The sequence below is a fragment of the Callospermophilus lateralis genome, chromosome 11, assembly GCF_048772815.1.
Source record: "Callospermophilus lateralis isolate mCalLat2 chromosome 11, mCalLat2.hap1, whole genome shotgun sequence".
Taxonomy (NCBI): domain Eukaryota; kingdom Metazoa; phylum Chordata; class Mammalia; order Rodentia; family Sciuridae; genus Callospermophilus; species Callospermophilus lateralis.
The window spans coordinates 36,497,066-36,513,126 of NC_135315.1; the positions used below are offsets into that span (position 1 = coordinate 36,497,066).

General features: G+C 46.0%; 1 protein-coding gene across 6 annotated transcripts in view; it reads right to left on the bottom strand.

The window, feature by feature from the left end:
- Window positions 1-7,974, bottom strand: part of Hnf1b (HNF1 homeobox B) — a 51,268-nt gene extending 43,294 nt beyond the window's left edge. For all 6 annotated transcript variants that reach the window (XM_076870365.1, XM_076870362.1, XM_076870364.1 and 3 more), the window contains exons 1-2: window positions 7,631-7,974; window positions 2,862-3,061 (exon numbers count right to left, since the gene is read on the bottom strand). In XM_076870365.1, the coding sequence (XP_076726480.1) occupies window positions 2,862-3,061; window positions 7,631-7,974 (544 nt within the window). The remainder of the gene's footprint in view (window positions 1-2,861; window positions 3,062-7,630) is intronic.
- Between the last annotated feature and the right edge of the window lie 8,087 nt (window positions 7,975-16,061).

Sequence of the window (16,061 nt, forward strand, 5' to 3'; positions counted from 1 at the left end):
TCTCTCCTTTCTGTGGTCTGGCAAGGCACCTGTTGAGTCACTCTTGAGACATAGCCAAAGCCCATGTAGATAATCCCAAGGACCTGGGATCAATGTAAGAGTTTTCATTTGAAGCGAACAGATGTTGTCATGGTGGACATGTAGTGAGCTAGTTCTATGGTGAGGTTTTGTACAACATCTTCTCACTGTATCCCTTCATCCCACCCATTGTCACAGCACTCTCTATGTGAAAATTCTTACTCTTTCCATTTTACAGATGAAGAAATTGAGGTTCAGAGTGGGTAAACAACTTGTCCCAAATCACATGGATGAGAGGTAAGAATCAAGATGCAAACTCAGCCTGGAGACTCTAGAGCTTCTAACCACCAGTTTATAAATCACATATGGCTAAAAAGAAAACCTAAATAATACACCCCCAAACACCTCAAGTCTGACTTCTGTGGAGGTGATAAAACTGACTCCTGAAGCTTTGTCTGTGGTCGGAGAGACACAGCCTCCCCTAGTGTGGGGGCTGCCTCAGTCATCTGCCCTCAGGAGGCTGCAGCCTGAATGGTGTTTGGCCCAGAGCATGCCTGGATCAGCTAGGGGGATTTGCCTGCAGGTGCAAGATCTACTGACCTCAGGGGCTTGAGGAACTAGATTCCCACTAGATCGCCTTCCAGCCACCTCCAATCCTCCATTTCCTTTTGGATTCATTGGGAGGGGGAGGGAGGTAGAAAATGTTCTTTACCCATAAAATTAACTTAGAGAGGTTGGTTTAAGCAATCTCTTTATAGGCTTGGAGGGTAGTTTAGACAAGGAGACTCTGTGTGCAGACAGGCCCATGAATATTACCATTTATTAGTTTTGTTTTTTTATGAAAATTTGTTCTCATCTATCATCTTCTTTTAAAAAAAATTTCCCTCTCTCTCTTTCCACTCACTCTATTCACTTGTGTTCTTCTTTTATTCATCTCCCTTCCTAATTCTGATCCCATGCTATGTGTCTTGTCTTCATCCTTCAAGATTTGATTCAAATGTCACCTCCACTAGGAATCCCTCCATGATGTCTCCAGGTGATTTAGTAATTTCCCTGCTGCCCCCTGTGTACACCTTTATAACAGCTCTTAGAGAGCAGCTGTCATTATTTACCCAAACACCTCAACTCCCTCAGTGGATTGTAAGTCCCTGCAGAAAAGGACCTGTGTGTCCACAGCCTGGCATAGTGTTGGGCACATATTAGGTGTGTGTATGATATTAACAGAGGAAAGGAATGTTTCTTAAGCTTTATGTCTCCTGTGACTTAAAAACAATAACAATGACAACAAAAAATCCCTTGCAAACACTACCATCAGCTTTTGTAAATCATTCCTTCTGGAGCATCTTAAGAATCTGGAACCTCTGCCATTTTAGAAGGCCCAGCCACCCTTTCCTGCCCCCTTGTCCTTTCTGAAGGAAACTCCCAGTGAACACAGAGAGGCAGCAAACCAGAGATGGTGCAGAGTGGGCCCCCAACAGTTCTCGGGCCTCTGGAGACTGTGGCTCCTGAGATTTTTCTTGGACTTTGTAAGAACTATTGAGTTGGTTCATGTCAGGAACACAAATTCTTCCAGAGCTAGTCATCATGGATGGGGGTCAACCTATAGTTTAAAAGGCCTCCCCTGCCAAGCCACAAATGGTTCTCAATTGGCTTCTTCCCATCATTCCATGTAACGCTTCCAACAAGAGAGCAAATCACTATGCACATGAGATAAATACCTAGAACCTTTCCTTCCATAGTGAAGGGCTTTCCAGCAGACACTGAGATCACAAAGATGGTCACCATTACTTCAGAGCAGTGTGTAGCATAAAAAAACTAGTGATTTTTCAAAGTGACTATCCAGCAAGGGGGCGGGGGAGAATGCCCTACCCAGAAAGTGGTGAAAGTAAACATCTTGACAAGGAGATACAGCCATGGCCCAGAGAATGGTGTGCTGCGAGAGACAAGTGTCAAAAAATTTTCCTAGGAGTAGTCCAGGTCAAACTCTATGAAAGTATGATGTCAAGGTTACTGTCCTAAAATTAAAAGACAATGTGCTATTTGTACCCCTGTTATTCCAATGCAGTGCAAGCTTCCCTAGAATTCAAACCAAAGACCTTCCAGTATCATTTCATAAAAGAAATGTTGAGACAGAAAGAAAATCTGGGGATAAGGGTGGGAATAACATGAATGGATGGGTCAAAGTTCCAAGCCTAGAAATTTTTATTGTGCCCTTCCTCAGTCATAAGTATAATCTTCATTAGACAGTCACCAGCTGAGGTCCCCAAACAACTGATGTTTGTAAATGTGCATCAGTACTTTAAATTGCTTCAGGATTCAATCCTACCACTTCCCCTCCCAAAGAACAGGGTCAAGTTCTGCATATATTTATCTACACAAACACCTTTATTTTTAAATACTTTTTTTCCAGCAGGGAGGAAAAGAATAGTTATTATGAATAATTGGAAGTTATTGACAGCTATGAAATATCTTCTGACCTGGGGCCATATATCAATGGGGGATGCTGGGTGTACTTGGTGGAAGATAGTCCACTCTTTTATCATTTGGTGTCAAAGAAAAGGAAATTGGAAAGAAGGACCAAATTATTCAAGGTACATGGCACACCGTGAAGGACCTGTCAGAGCAACTAGCTGGATGGTAAGGGGCTGGGAGAGATGAAAATGATACAAGTGAACCCACTGTGTATCAACTATGAAGGTCAAATGCACCTGCCATCTTCCTTATATTTGCCAAGTGCTCGAGATGGACCTCATGATGAAGGGGAAACTGAGGCAGCCCACAGAAGTCAGAGTGAGGACACAGATCACTCCAGATTGAGGCAGAGGCAGGCAAAGAACACTTACGTCGGAGGATCTCCCGTTGCTTCCTGACGTACCAGGTATACAGGGCGGCTCGCTTCTGGGTCTTCATAGGGGTGCCCTTGTTGAGGTGCTGAGAGAGGTGTGATTGGTTCAGACCGGTGACGTCAACCACTTCCCTCTGGGGGATGTTGTGTTGCTGCATATAGCCTTTGATCATTTTGGCAGCCCTCCAAGGGTCCTCACTAGACAGAGAAGCAGATGGTTAGGGTGCTATGGGAGATGTCTGGGGAGAAATATGCTCTTGCTAGGGTTCTACCTACACTCTATACAAAACCGGTCTTCATGGCCTTCTCCACCTGTTCAAGCTACAACCTTGAGAGAGGTGTGAGGTTAAAGTCAAATCTAATCAGAAGAGGAGCTACAGGCCCCTGAAAGGTACACTTTTTTCCTTCTGATGTCAGTAGAGAACAGATGACTGCTCATTTTCAGGAATGAGCAAGGACAACCAGCACTCTGTCTCAGTAAGCAGAAAGCAAACTCATGTTTTATTGTGCTTTCTCTCATTTTCCTGTAATTCAAGTGAGAGGCCCACTAGGAAGCTTGAGATGGGGCAGGCTGATCCTACAATGATAGGAGATTATGTCAGTTTCTAAATTCACTTAATTTCTGTCTAAACCTCCCTTGCACAGATTTCCTTCTAGAAGTCGGTCTTGGTCTCTTATGAAATAGGCGTGGATTGTCCAGCTCCTGAGAAGCAAAGAGGACTTCTTAGCCAAATATCAAATAACTTTCAGTGTTTTGGAAAAATTTTCACAAAATACCATGATTGAAGAATCACACCACTTGCAAGGCAAGTAAAGTTAAAAAAAAAAAATTATCCACAGCTGCACTTCCCAAATAAAGCTTAATGGGGAGGAATGATTTCAATTTTGGAGTAAAACATTAATGATCCCAAGTGCCTTGCTTTCCTGTATTTTTACATTTCTCTTCTGAGAGGGGAAGGGAACCTGGAAGGTAATGTTTCTTACAAATTTCAAGCATGAGCTAGGAATGTAGTGATACATTTCATTTCTCATAAACATAAGTGTGCAAAAAACTAGTATTTGACTTTGAGGTTTATTTATTTAAAATATTTTCAACTTTTCTAATATATTTTCTTGTTTATTGAATAGAAGATGTAAAAAGAGAAGATAATGCAGAGTACAGAATAAAATTATTCAAGAAGCAACTAATTCACATAGGTAATTTTAAAAAATGCAGCTACACAGTTAACTTAAAATTCCTTTAGTATATGTTGATATATATACATATCCTTTTGAGAGGACGTAAAAATAAAGGGAAAAATTAGTTTCAGATGAATCTATAAAAATAGGAGTTAAAGCAGAGGCCAAAATAGATATACTACTGTAATGCATAATCATTTATTTCCAATCGCTGCCTCTATGTCAAATAAATCTTGTTTAATGAATTAAAAGATCTCCAGTAATCAAACGGAGATATTTTATAAGCATTTGCATAATTGTGATTATTTTAGCAAGACCTTGATATTAAATATATGAGAATCCAGGCTTTGAAAGAGATGTTTCTGAGAAATGCAAACTTTCAGCTCAATCATATTTTAGTTAATAATGAATTTCTCAAGTATTTACAAAAGAATTTCCAAAGACTACAACATAATGAAGAAACAAGAACAAAAACAAATAAAATGTGTTCCAGTTTCAAACGTGGAGAATTCACTTTGAGTAAGAGAAAAACAAGGTAATAAGCAAAATTATGGACATTCATGTAAACATCAGGATCACTTAAAAACTTATTTCTGGCGAATATTTCCACAGATATTTTTAGGGTGGAAAACACTTTCAGCAGACAGGAACAATAGCTTCAAAACTTAGGGGGGAAAATATTTGGATTTTAAAAGTTAATACTGTATCGCTTTAACAGATTCTTTTGGTTGTTTTCCTTTTGTTTAAATTTCTTTACCTGTGCTCATTTTTGCGTGCCTAAGAAAATCTATCGAAATAGCCTAATGTTCTACCAAGTGCGAATGTTTCTGTGAAAAGAGGGAATTAGCTCAACGATCGGGATGATTAGATAAATAATAATATTTCAAAGCTCACAATAAACCTCATAAACTGAGGCCCAACCTTTAAGCACGAATTAGAAAACTAGAGTTGGTGGGTAAGATGGCGTAGTTATTATACCTTTATACCTCTCTGAGCCGAGAATTCACGTGCATTCACTGGGAAGAGCTCAGAGAGCTGGTTACTTTTTTTTTTTTTTTTGAAAAATAGAGCTCACTTTCAGGTATTCCGCACCCGGATAAATGCTCTGTTCCCTAGGAGCGCTCGCTCGCTCGCAGCCATTGTGTTCCAAGCGCAGGTGTCAAACGCCAGACCCGGCGCCCGCTTTGTCCGCACGACACACTTCTCAAACAATTACTTTGTTGCCCAGGAGCAGAAAAGACCTGGGGGGCCCCACTCCCGGTCGCCAGGCGTTCGTGAAGAAGCCCGGACTCCACTTCCTAGCCAGCACCCGGTTTCCCTAACGCAGCCCGCTCGACTGGGACCCGGGGACGGGGGAAGCGCGCAGCCCCCAACCTTTCCTTTCTGGCCTATCTCCTTTGTGGAGCGTCCAAGCTCCCCAAGCATCCAACCGCTCCCCCAAAGTGATCTTTTCTTTTCCTTCTTTTCTTTCCGCCTTGGATAACAGGGTGGGAGGAAAAATGCATTCGCCTGGCGCTCTGGAGCCAACTGTGCAATCACCTGGGAACCGCTAGCAATTTCTTGAAAAATTGCTTTAATAAAGTCGGCCACTCCCGGGGGCGGTGGAGAGAAGGCAGCGCTCGCCTGGGAAAGGGAGGCAAGCCTCGGGGTCTGTCCTGCGTCCCTACCTCAGCGAGAATCTCGGCCTCCCTAGCCCTCTTCCCCAACCCACTTTGGGGAGGAAAGCGGGCTGAGTCCCAAGACCCCGGACCGGCCTCGGCTCTGGGTCGGCTGGGCCCTGCGGGTGTCCGCGGCCTTGGAGTTCCGCGGGCTGCTGCAGAGATCAAGCCGGGCTGCTGCGGCGCTGGGGCGGCGCCGAGGCCTGGGGGGGCGCGCCCCGCAGCGCTGTGCGTGTGTCCTGGGGAGCAAGCCCGCGTCGGCGTTTTTATTTCCTTCCCTTTCTAAGCCGCGTTTACAACTTCACCAATGAATAACCCGCCTCTCGTTTCAACCTAATCACGGCTCTTTGTGTATCTTTCTGTTGATGATTTATAGAAATAAATTAATAACACCCCAACTCCACGTGCTACAGTTTATGTTACATCTCAGCCGCGTCCAGCCCCAAAAGAGACCGCGTGCGGAGGGGCGCCCCAGTTCTCCTCTGGTTTCCCCTGTTCCTCCCGGAGCCACGATAAGCAGCGGCCGCCCGAGGTCGGGCACAAACGGCCTAGGCTGGGATGGCAGGCGGCGGCAGCCCGGTTGGTCCACCAGGCCCTAAACACTTTCTGATCGCTCTGGCGCCCCAGGCTCTCCAGGGGTCTCCTCCTTCGACCCGTCTCAGCCTTCTCGACTCACACCTTCCTACTCCCTAACCCGGGTCGGGGAGAAATCACCACCAAGCGGGGAAAGGGCGAGGGAAGAACCTCCAGTCTACAAATTATAGCAAAACACTTTTTTCTTTCTTTCTTTTTTTTTTTTTTTTTTTTGGAGGGGGATCTGGAAGTCCCCTGGATAGCCTTGGCCAGAGGGCAAGTCGCCCGATTCTCAGAGCACAAATTCAAATGCAAGTTCATATCCCACCCCAAACTGGCGTTGCGGGAGTGCGACCGAGGCCGCTTGAATCCGGGCGCGATTTCTGCACTGGCTCCTGAAACCTTGGAACCCGCCGGGGCGGTTAAGTGTCTGAGGCCAAACAAGGGGTTCCTTCCTAAAGCTGAGTGGCCGGGGAGCGACGTGCAATCTAAGGGAACCGCTTGGCTCCTTGGATAATTAGTAACTAGCTGTCAAAGCGTAGGCCTGTTGGGGAAGACCAGCAAACGACCCCGGGCCTCCGGAGAGACCTCCAACCTGCCTGACTTCTCCTAGGGGCAGAACTGGTGGCGAGATATGTGCAAGCCCTGCTTTCTCAGATTGAGACCAAATCTTTGTGAAAGGGGTCTTATCCGAATTTACCCCACCCCATCTCGGCTTGCTTAGATTTGTGGTTTCTTATGCCCGGTGCGGGTCCAGTCTCATTCTACAAGCAAAAGTTCCCCTTTACAAATCTAAACAGGCGTGGGGATTCGAGAAAATCCCGACCCTTGCATAGTTGCTGTGGAGGGGACTGCCCACCAGAGAGCTGGCCTCCCAGATCCTAGCTCCAGTGCTGCCAGTCCCTTGGTAAAGAATGGCAGATCGCTGCTCTTCCAGAGGCCCGCCTGGCCAAGCCGGGAAAAATGAGTGGCCTGAGGTTTGTGGGGACGCAAGCCTCTGCTCCTGAGAAAAATCACTGCATCTACCTGCACCTTCAGTTTCAGGGTCAAACCTCCGGTCAAAAGGTTTCATACCTTGGGTTCTTTCAGGCCGAGTCCCAGTTCCACCGGGAAGGCCCATGGGTCTTTCCACTCTAGCCTGGGGGCCAAGAGAGATGAAGCCTTTGGCCCTAGGGTCACCTGGCTAAGGGACTGGGAAGGGTCCAGGTGTTGGAAGAGAAGCGGAGCATCCCGGGGCGGGGGCGGTTTCTCTGGTAGAAAACTGACCGAGAGAGTGGTCGACCCAGGCTCCTTCAAAGCACCAGGCACCAGGAGCCGGGGACGCCGGCAGGTACTCTGCACCTAGCTTGCTGCCTACCTGAGCATTCTGTCCACCTCCGCCCGCTGCTCCGCTGCTTCCTCGGTGTTGAGAGCCTGCAGCTCCTTGAGGATGGGAGGGGTGTCATAGTCGTCACCGTCTTCGGAGCCCTCGTCCCCGGACAAGCGGCCCTTGGTGTGACCGTTGGTGAGGGTATGGAAGACCGGCTTGGTGTCGGGATCTGTCCCGCTTCCAGGGGACAGGGGCAGCGTCTCCAGTTTCACCCCAAAGCTCGGAGATGGCAGCAACTCCTCCAAGGCCTGGATCAGCACCTCCTTGGTGACCCCGGAGCTCAGCAGGGCGTTCAGGAGTTCTTGCTGGAGCGATGTGAGCTTGGACACCATTTTCCAAGGACGGAAAAGAAGGGGGTTAGGGGGTGGGTGGGTGCAAGTGAGGAGGGTGGAGGGGAGTTCCACAAGCAAGCCCCAAGTTCTGGAACCCCTCCACCCTTCAGCCTCCAGACACCTGTTACTCCCCCGGGGTCCGGGAGTCTCCTCTGAGAGGAGTCAGAAAACTTCTAACTTGCCATGATCGCCACCATTAGGCCATATAAGATATGCAAATTAGTGGGAAGGGCCCAGCTTTCGGCAAGATGCAAATGGTGGTGGGGAGGGGGGGAACCGAGAGAGAGGGAGAGACTCAGGGGCAGTCGTGGGGAGCCGGAGTCCTGGACCAGGAGCTCGGTTTGCCAGAGCCCATTGTACTCACGCTGGGGGTCTGAAGACCTTCTTTTACTGGTTCTGTTTATCAGCCACACTTTAGTTGACCTTTGGACTTGTTAAACAAGTGGCCTGCAACCTAGGCGCGGGGGCTTTTCCACTGGCGGCAGGCTCGGCTTCAGCCCAGAAAGAAGAAAGTGAGCTTCGGGGGTTTCAGGTGAGAGCTGGATAAAGTTGGGGGACCCTTGGAAGAAGTGGATGGAGAGGATGCGAAGAGTACACAGCCTCCGCGATCTCTGGTGGTTTACCAGGAGAGCCAGCCGGTGGAGGAGGATCTGACCCCTTGGGAATGGGCGCAGAGCCCCGGGGGAAGTGGAGTGGCGTTGGGTCGGGGGGAGCGTGCCCCGGAGCGACCCCATTTATTTCTACCTCTGTTACTGCTCTCCAGGCCCCAGGCCCTCACCAGCCGGGTTTGGCCATTTGGATCTGTAGGACGGCCGGCCAGGACAACTTAGGGAAGGGGTGAAGGAAGCCGGGAGGAGGCTTGAAAAGCGGCACGGACTAATTTATGGCCAAGAGGGAGTAGCCAAAATGGAGCTTCCCCAGCAGCAGGCGCCCAGCCTGGTCAGGCCTGGGGGAGCTGGATGCGTGGGTGGTGCTGTCTGTTTAAAAGCGAAATATCAAAGCGCCTTTGCTATGGAGGCAAAACTAGGGTTGTGGGGACTCCTTTCTAGTAGTGAAAGCAAAGCTTGGCCGGCCGCTGGATGGTCAGATGGAGCAGCGTTTTCTCCCCATCCACTCATTTCTGGTTTGTTCTGTTCCAGGACAACCTCGGTGCCCGGGGCCAGAGACGCTCTCTGCAAATGCAAGGTCATTGTGGCAGCATGCCAAGTAGAGAAGGCACCCACAAGCCACTGAAAGAAGTTTTTTTCCACCCAGGCCTGGCCAGGAAGGAAGTCAACGGCCTTTCATTATTACAGGAGTTTCTGCCACATCTCCCTGAAAGGCTGAGGGGGAAAAGAGGGCCAAAGTAAGGGCTCCCAAACCTACAGGCTGGGACCTGACTTGCAGAAGAACAGGGGAGGGGCTTCTTATAATCCCACCTACTCTGGGGTAGAGGACACCGTTCCCCTCTTTGAGCTTCAGTTTCCTGTCTGTGAAAAGGGATACCAATAGCTAAGGTGCAGGGCAACTGTACCATTGAATGAGACCACCTGTGTAAACCCTTGGTCTAACAATGGTGCTCACACTTTCCTGACTGGGAAGGCAGGAGGCTTGTTCCCAGTAGTAAAATCTAGCCCTTCTGGAAGCTTAGAGTTCTCAGAATCAGGGACTTGGAGTGCTGGGTTTGGAGAAGCAAGGACATTAGGGACAAAAATTCAGAATCAGCAGGAAATTTGCAAAGGAACTTCTAGATACAGTCTCCTACCTCTCCCTCCTTTGAAGACAAGTAGGAGGAAATTAGGGTTAAGGTTAGGGATAGAGAAGAATTTCAGGATGAGGGGAAGGGTCCACCCGCTTTCATCTGCTAGGTACAGGCTCAGATCTGGGAAGGCTGGTGATGTGAGTGACCAAGGACAAGCTACTAGGGAGCTAGGATGCCACTTTTGAATATAGGCTGGGCTACGGGTGCTGGGTTTCTGTACTGGGAATCAGAAAGAAGAGAAAAGCTTATATATACATGGAACCCTGCAGAAGGTTTATCCCTATCTCTGACTTTTCCCTGAGAAAGGGGTAAGAAATTTATAGACATCAGGGCCTTTCATGTCACCTCCTTGTCTTCTAGTTTGTTGTGACATATGGCATATTCTTGAAATTCTTTCCACCCAGTAAAACTTTCTCTGCCTCCCCAACTCCCTTTAAGCGGGATAATGAAGTGGTCAAAGTAAATGTCCCTGGAGAGCAATCATTTTTTTCTGTTTCTTACAATCATGACAGAATCATCAAGTTTTTGTGTTAACCTGGGAAACCCCATTGAAAAGCCAGTCATCACTTCCCTTTGACAGCACAGCTTTGTATTTGCAACTGCTGTGTGCTCCATCAGACTGCCAGACAGGCCTCCTTCTCTCTCAAAATTCAGGTGCCTGCAAACCGGAACCCCAGTCACCTTAGCTGGATGCACAGGAAGTTGCACACAGAGTACAGGGAGAACTTCCTCTGAGTGTCCAGGTCTGTCTTCCAGGTAATCTGGCTACTCATATCCAGCAACTTCCTGCAGTCCTCTTGCCCACACCCACCTTGTATATGCCCCTTGGTGCAGTGTAGGTGCTCACCAAGGCATCACGACTAGAGATCTGTGAAGATTCAATACCTATCCCTTCCTATGGAGATTTAAAAAGACAAGTATAAATAGGACAGCAAATAGTTCTTCAGGATTCAGGTTGTAGATGCTAATTAAATGAGCTATCTCCTTCTGAAACCCTTCAGTGAAACTTCCCTCCTATAGAGGAAGACACAGTATGATTTGAATAATCTCTGCTTATGTTTCACATGGTATAAAGTAGTGATAGACTCAGATAGTAACTCCAAAATAAGACATGGGAGATTCTAAGGAGGTTGCTTGTAGCCACTGGAGTAAGTTAGTGGAAGGGCTGGGACCGGGGCTCCAGACTTCAGTGCAGGACTTTAGGGTGAAAGAGGAGGGTCTATGGCTTTCATTGTTTTGGGAGTTGAAAGGGAGATTCTATGGGAGTGAGGTGGAGGATACACAGAAAGAACTTTGGAGTTCAAGAGACCTATACATGCAAAAGGATAGTGATTCTGTATTATTTTTTATATACCTTTATTTTATTTATTTATTTATATGTGGTGCTGAGGATTGAACCCAGTACCCCACACATGCTAGGCGAGTGCTCTATAGCTGAGCCACAACCCCAGCCCTGTGTTGTGTTTTTGTAAAGATGAAATGAATTAACAACTGCATGCTCCTGGATTATGGCAGGCTTTCACATATTCAGAAAAAGAGAAACACCAGAAAAACGTGCTAAGTGAGGCAACTGACCTCTTTGGTTCCATATTTCTTTCTTTTTTCTTTTTGTTTGTTTTTAGTACCAGGGATTGAGCCCAGAGATGATTAACCTTTGAGCAACATCCCCATCCCTTTTTATTTTTTATTTTGAGACAGGGTCTTGCTTTGTTGTTTAGGGCTTTGCTAATTTACTGAGGCTGGCCTTGAACTTGGAATCATCCTGTCTTAGCCTTCCAAGTTGCTGGGATTTTAGCACGGTGTGCCACTGTGCCAGGCCTCCCAGATTGTTTTTAAGAGTTACTAAATTTAAAGGGATCATATTAGGTTATTTTACCAAATAATAAATTTGTAATTCAAATCCTAAGGTTTTCTATGGGAAATGGAATTCCTAGTGTAAAATCATTTAAAATCTAGTTAGGGGTTATTCTATGAATTTTTTTTTTTACTAAATGAACAGGTGATTGTCTCTGAATGATCCTGCTAAGGATGACTTTTTTTGGTGGGGGAGGCTGGGGATTGAACCCAGTGCCTTGTGCATGCTAGGCAAGCACTCTACCAATTGAGCTGTATCCCTAAGGATAACTTTTGTTCCTTATTTATTCAGATTTTCCCAACTTGTCAGCAAGGAAATTATAATCTAAAAATAAGTTTCCCAGACACAAAAGTGTCTATGCTATGTGATTCCATTTATATGAATTTAAAAAGTAGGAACACTAACCCATAGAGGTAGAAGTTTCTAGGGTGGTACAAAGATTCTGTGTGTGTGTGTGTGTGTGTGTTAATATTTATTTTTTAGTTTTTTAGGTGAACACAACATCTTTATTTTATTTGTATGTGGTGCTGAGGATGGAACCTAGTGTCTCACGTGTGCTAGGCGAGTACCCTACCACTTGAGCCACAACCCCAGCCCAAGATTCTGTGTTTTGATCAGGATGGTGGATACATCATCAGGTTACACCTGCAGGATTTGTGCATATTGCCATTATGTATGTTTGCAATATATAAATTATAACTCAGTAAAAAAATAAAACCCCCCAATTTTAAAGTATAAAATGTAAACAGTGGAAGTCACCTCCTTATCCCCTTCAAGTGTTTACAGGTAATGTGTGGCCCCTCCAGGATCTCTTTTGTTCACCAAGTATAGTCCCTCACCTTTAAAATATATAGACTAATATATTCTAGGAGTGGGCAAACTTCTTCCATAAAGGAATAGATAGTAAATATTTTAGGTTTTATGAGCCATGCAATCTTTGTCACAACTACTGAACTCTGTTGCTGCAGACAATACAAACAAGAATATGTGCAACTATGTTCTAATAAAACTTTATTTGAAAAAAAAATATTTGGCTGGCTGGATTTGACCCATGGACCACAGTTCACCAACTCATGCAGGTCAAAATCTGTTGAGCTGAAAGCAACCTTAGAAGTCATCTCACTTGAATTCTTCATGATGAGGAAGCAGATTTCTCATTTGGGAGGATAAATTACTTTCTCAAGAAATGTGACCTGGAGCCCAGCATGGTGACACATGCCTGTAATCTCAGTGACTCCGGAGGAGGCGAAGGAGGCAGGACGATCATGAGTTCGGCCCTAAGCAACTCAGCGAGAACTTGTCTCCTCTAGTAAAATATAGAAAAGGGCTGGGGGTGTGACTCAGGGGTTAAGCGTTCCTGGATTCAATCCCTGGTACCAGAAAAAAAAAAATGAAAAAAGAAAAGAAATATGACATGGAGCACTAAGGAAATCCTGCCTTTGTAGTCAGGTAGACCAGCTGCTGTCTGGGGATGAGGAGCATGACTTTGGGCATGTTACTTTATTTCTTTCGGTCTTTATATTATGACCGTGTACAAATCTTGACAACAGTGGAATGTATGCCTCATGTGGTGGTTGGAAGAATGAATTGAAGTGACACAGAGAAACACTTTGTATGGGGCTGGCACCGCAGAGCACAAATCAAGTGCTTGCTCAGTTACAGTGCCCGGCTCTGGGGCCCCCTCCCTTCCACCCTTCTCCCTCCCTTCCTTCTAAAATGCACAGCTGACAGACGGGGCAAATGCAAGGGTAACACTACCAAGTGTTCAGTGTGGAACGCCTTTGGAGAGTGCTGTAAGGAAATAACAAATAGGTGCAGGAAGGTTCCAGATCCCACCAATCCCAGTCACTGGTTTTCTTTTTAGAAATTCCTTCCAGGCCTGAGCTTTTACTTCCCAAACATGCTGCGAATAGGTCAGCCTTGCCAGGAAAACTCCTAAGGGTAGAGGCAATTTATCTTTTTTTGATTCAACAATGCACATATTTCTGCTGGGTCATTTTTTAGAAATAAGGTGTTCCCAGGAGCTTGTAAAAGATTAAATTAAAAACCAGTGAGCTGGTATGATATTAAACTAATAAATACTACACTTAATGTCAAGAGGCTTCATTCCAGAACAATAACCTACTCCTCCTTTTCATTCTGCAACACCCTTGAAAAACAAGGTTGGCAGTGGGCCCAGCACACACAGTAGGGGCTCTGTGAATAAATGCGGGTCCAGCACATAGTAGGAATTTTATGAATGTTTATTAGATAGACGATATGGGCTAGGCTGTAGCGATTAGGGGGAAAAAAAAATCCATAATCTTTATTAAAAGTTCTTGGAATCTGTTTTTTTGTTTGTTTTATTATTATTATTTTTTTAACCAGGGATTGAGCCCAGGGATGCTTTCCACTGAGGCACATCCGCAGCACTTTTTTAATATTTTGAGTCAGCGTCTCACTGAGTTGCTTAGGGCCTCACTAAGTTGCTGAGGCTGGCTTTGAACTCGCAATCCTCCTGCCTCAGCCTCCCAAGCCGCTGGGATTACACCTGATTTGGAATCTGTTTCACATGAATGTTCAGATAAGTGTCCACTGATATGCTTTCTTGCATTCTTGCCCCTTTCCCTCCTCACAAACCTACAGGGTAGGAAGTGTCATATGAGGAAATAGAAGTTCCAGAAGAGTAAGGACTGGCACGAAAACACAAATGGTTGGGATTGGAGCCTTGGACTTGGGCTGAGGGCCCTCAATCTCTTGTTAAGTGCCTCACATCTGCATTTTTGTACCTTTCGAGAGCCTTCTACCTAGTCAAACAGAGGGGACACCCATAAGTACCCTGCTTGGTCAGCACAGAGAGGAATCTGATACAGACAAAGAGACCTCAAGGTCTTTCCCTTCAAAGGAGGCACCTGACATGTGGAGAATTCTAATATTTACACAGTGGTTTGTGACATACAAAGAGCTTTCTCCTTTCATTGAATCCTCCAAAGAGTCCCATGAAGAAGGTAAGGCAGGTATTACTATTCACAATTAACAGATGAGGAAGCCGAGGCTCAGAGAGGAAGAATGACCTCTGATGGTTCCAGGATCACCACCTCCTGACCTTCTGCATCTAAAATCTGTGTTTTCCCCACGATGTTGGTTGGGTCATGGTAATATTGGCACAAAGCAGCCCAGGTACAGGCCTAAGACACAATAGGACACTCTAATTTCCACTCCCCAGGTCATGCTTGGGTGATAGAGAAGCTCTTTTCTCTTGGACCTCGTCCCCATCACTCCACTCCTCCTTATGAAAAGGTGCCCAGAAAGAGCCCACTCTAGAGTTAGGAACCTCCACCCACTTAATATTACCTTGTGTCTCCCCCACCGATGTCTCCTCTCCTCTAGTCCAAGGGTTAGAACAGTAGACCTTGCCCCAGCTCTGTGTGGTGTGCCTGGTCAGGAGCGCTGTCCAGGCCTTGGGCACAAGAGTGGCCCCTCAGCTTCACACTAAGAGATGACCAAGGTATCCTTTTATGCCCTGGTGACCAGACACAGGCTGCATACAGGGATGCTGAGGCAACAGCCAAGATTTATTGAGCATGCACTGTGTGCTGAGCCCTGTGGCGAGTTTCTGGCCCTGCTGGGATGAACGAGGCTCAGTTCCTGCTCTAAAGGAGTTGGTTAGATGAGGGGAGATGCAGACATGTATGCACTTATCTCTCTACTAGACACAACCGAGTAGGCTTTGTAGTAAGTGATGTGCTAATTGCCTTACATAGCATCTCATTCGCTCCTCGTGATTGTCCATGAGACAGGATTTTTTCCCCCAACTTTCTAGTTTTCATAGCTGATGCTCAGAGTGCTTGTTGCTGCTCATCCTGAGTTGAGATTCAAATGCAAATATTTTCTATACCAGCCAAGAGAGAGGTGTCATAGAAATGTCAGGAGTCTGATCTGTTTCTGAAATCTGTCTCTGCTGCTTCCTAAACGTAACCTCGGGCAAGTTGCTGCTCTGAACCATGGTTTCTTCATTTGTTAAAATTTGTCTAGAAATTGGCAGGACAGATAATTCATGCAAGGCACCTGGCACACTCAATAAATAGGAGCAAATCTTAATAGAAATAAAGGGACCAGCCAAGTTCTTTGGGAGCTCAGGGCCCTTGAAGGGTAAGTAGAATTTTTTTATTGAGGAAAAATCAGAGAGCATTTCAGACCGAAAGAATAGCTGAGCAAAAGCTTGAAGTCGCATGAAGAGAGGTAAAGTGGGTGGAGGGCAAGATGGGCTGTGTGGACCATTGAGGGATCTTACTAACAATGATGTTAGAAAATAGAGTCAGGCTGATGGCAACAGATGTTTAATGCCAGGCCTAGACCTCTGAACTTGTCTCCTTAGGTCAGGAGGAATCATCTCTGAAAGTTTTCAAGGAGGTATATACCATTATTTAACTTAATTTTTCAAAAGAATACTTATAACACCAATGACTACAGTGGTGCCTGTTTATTGGGTGCTTATATCCACTGCTAAGA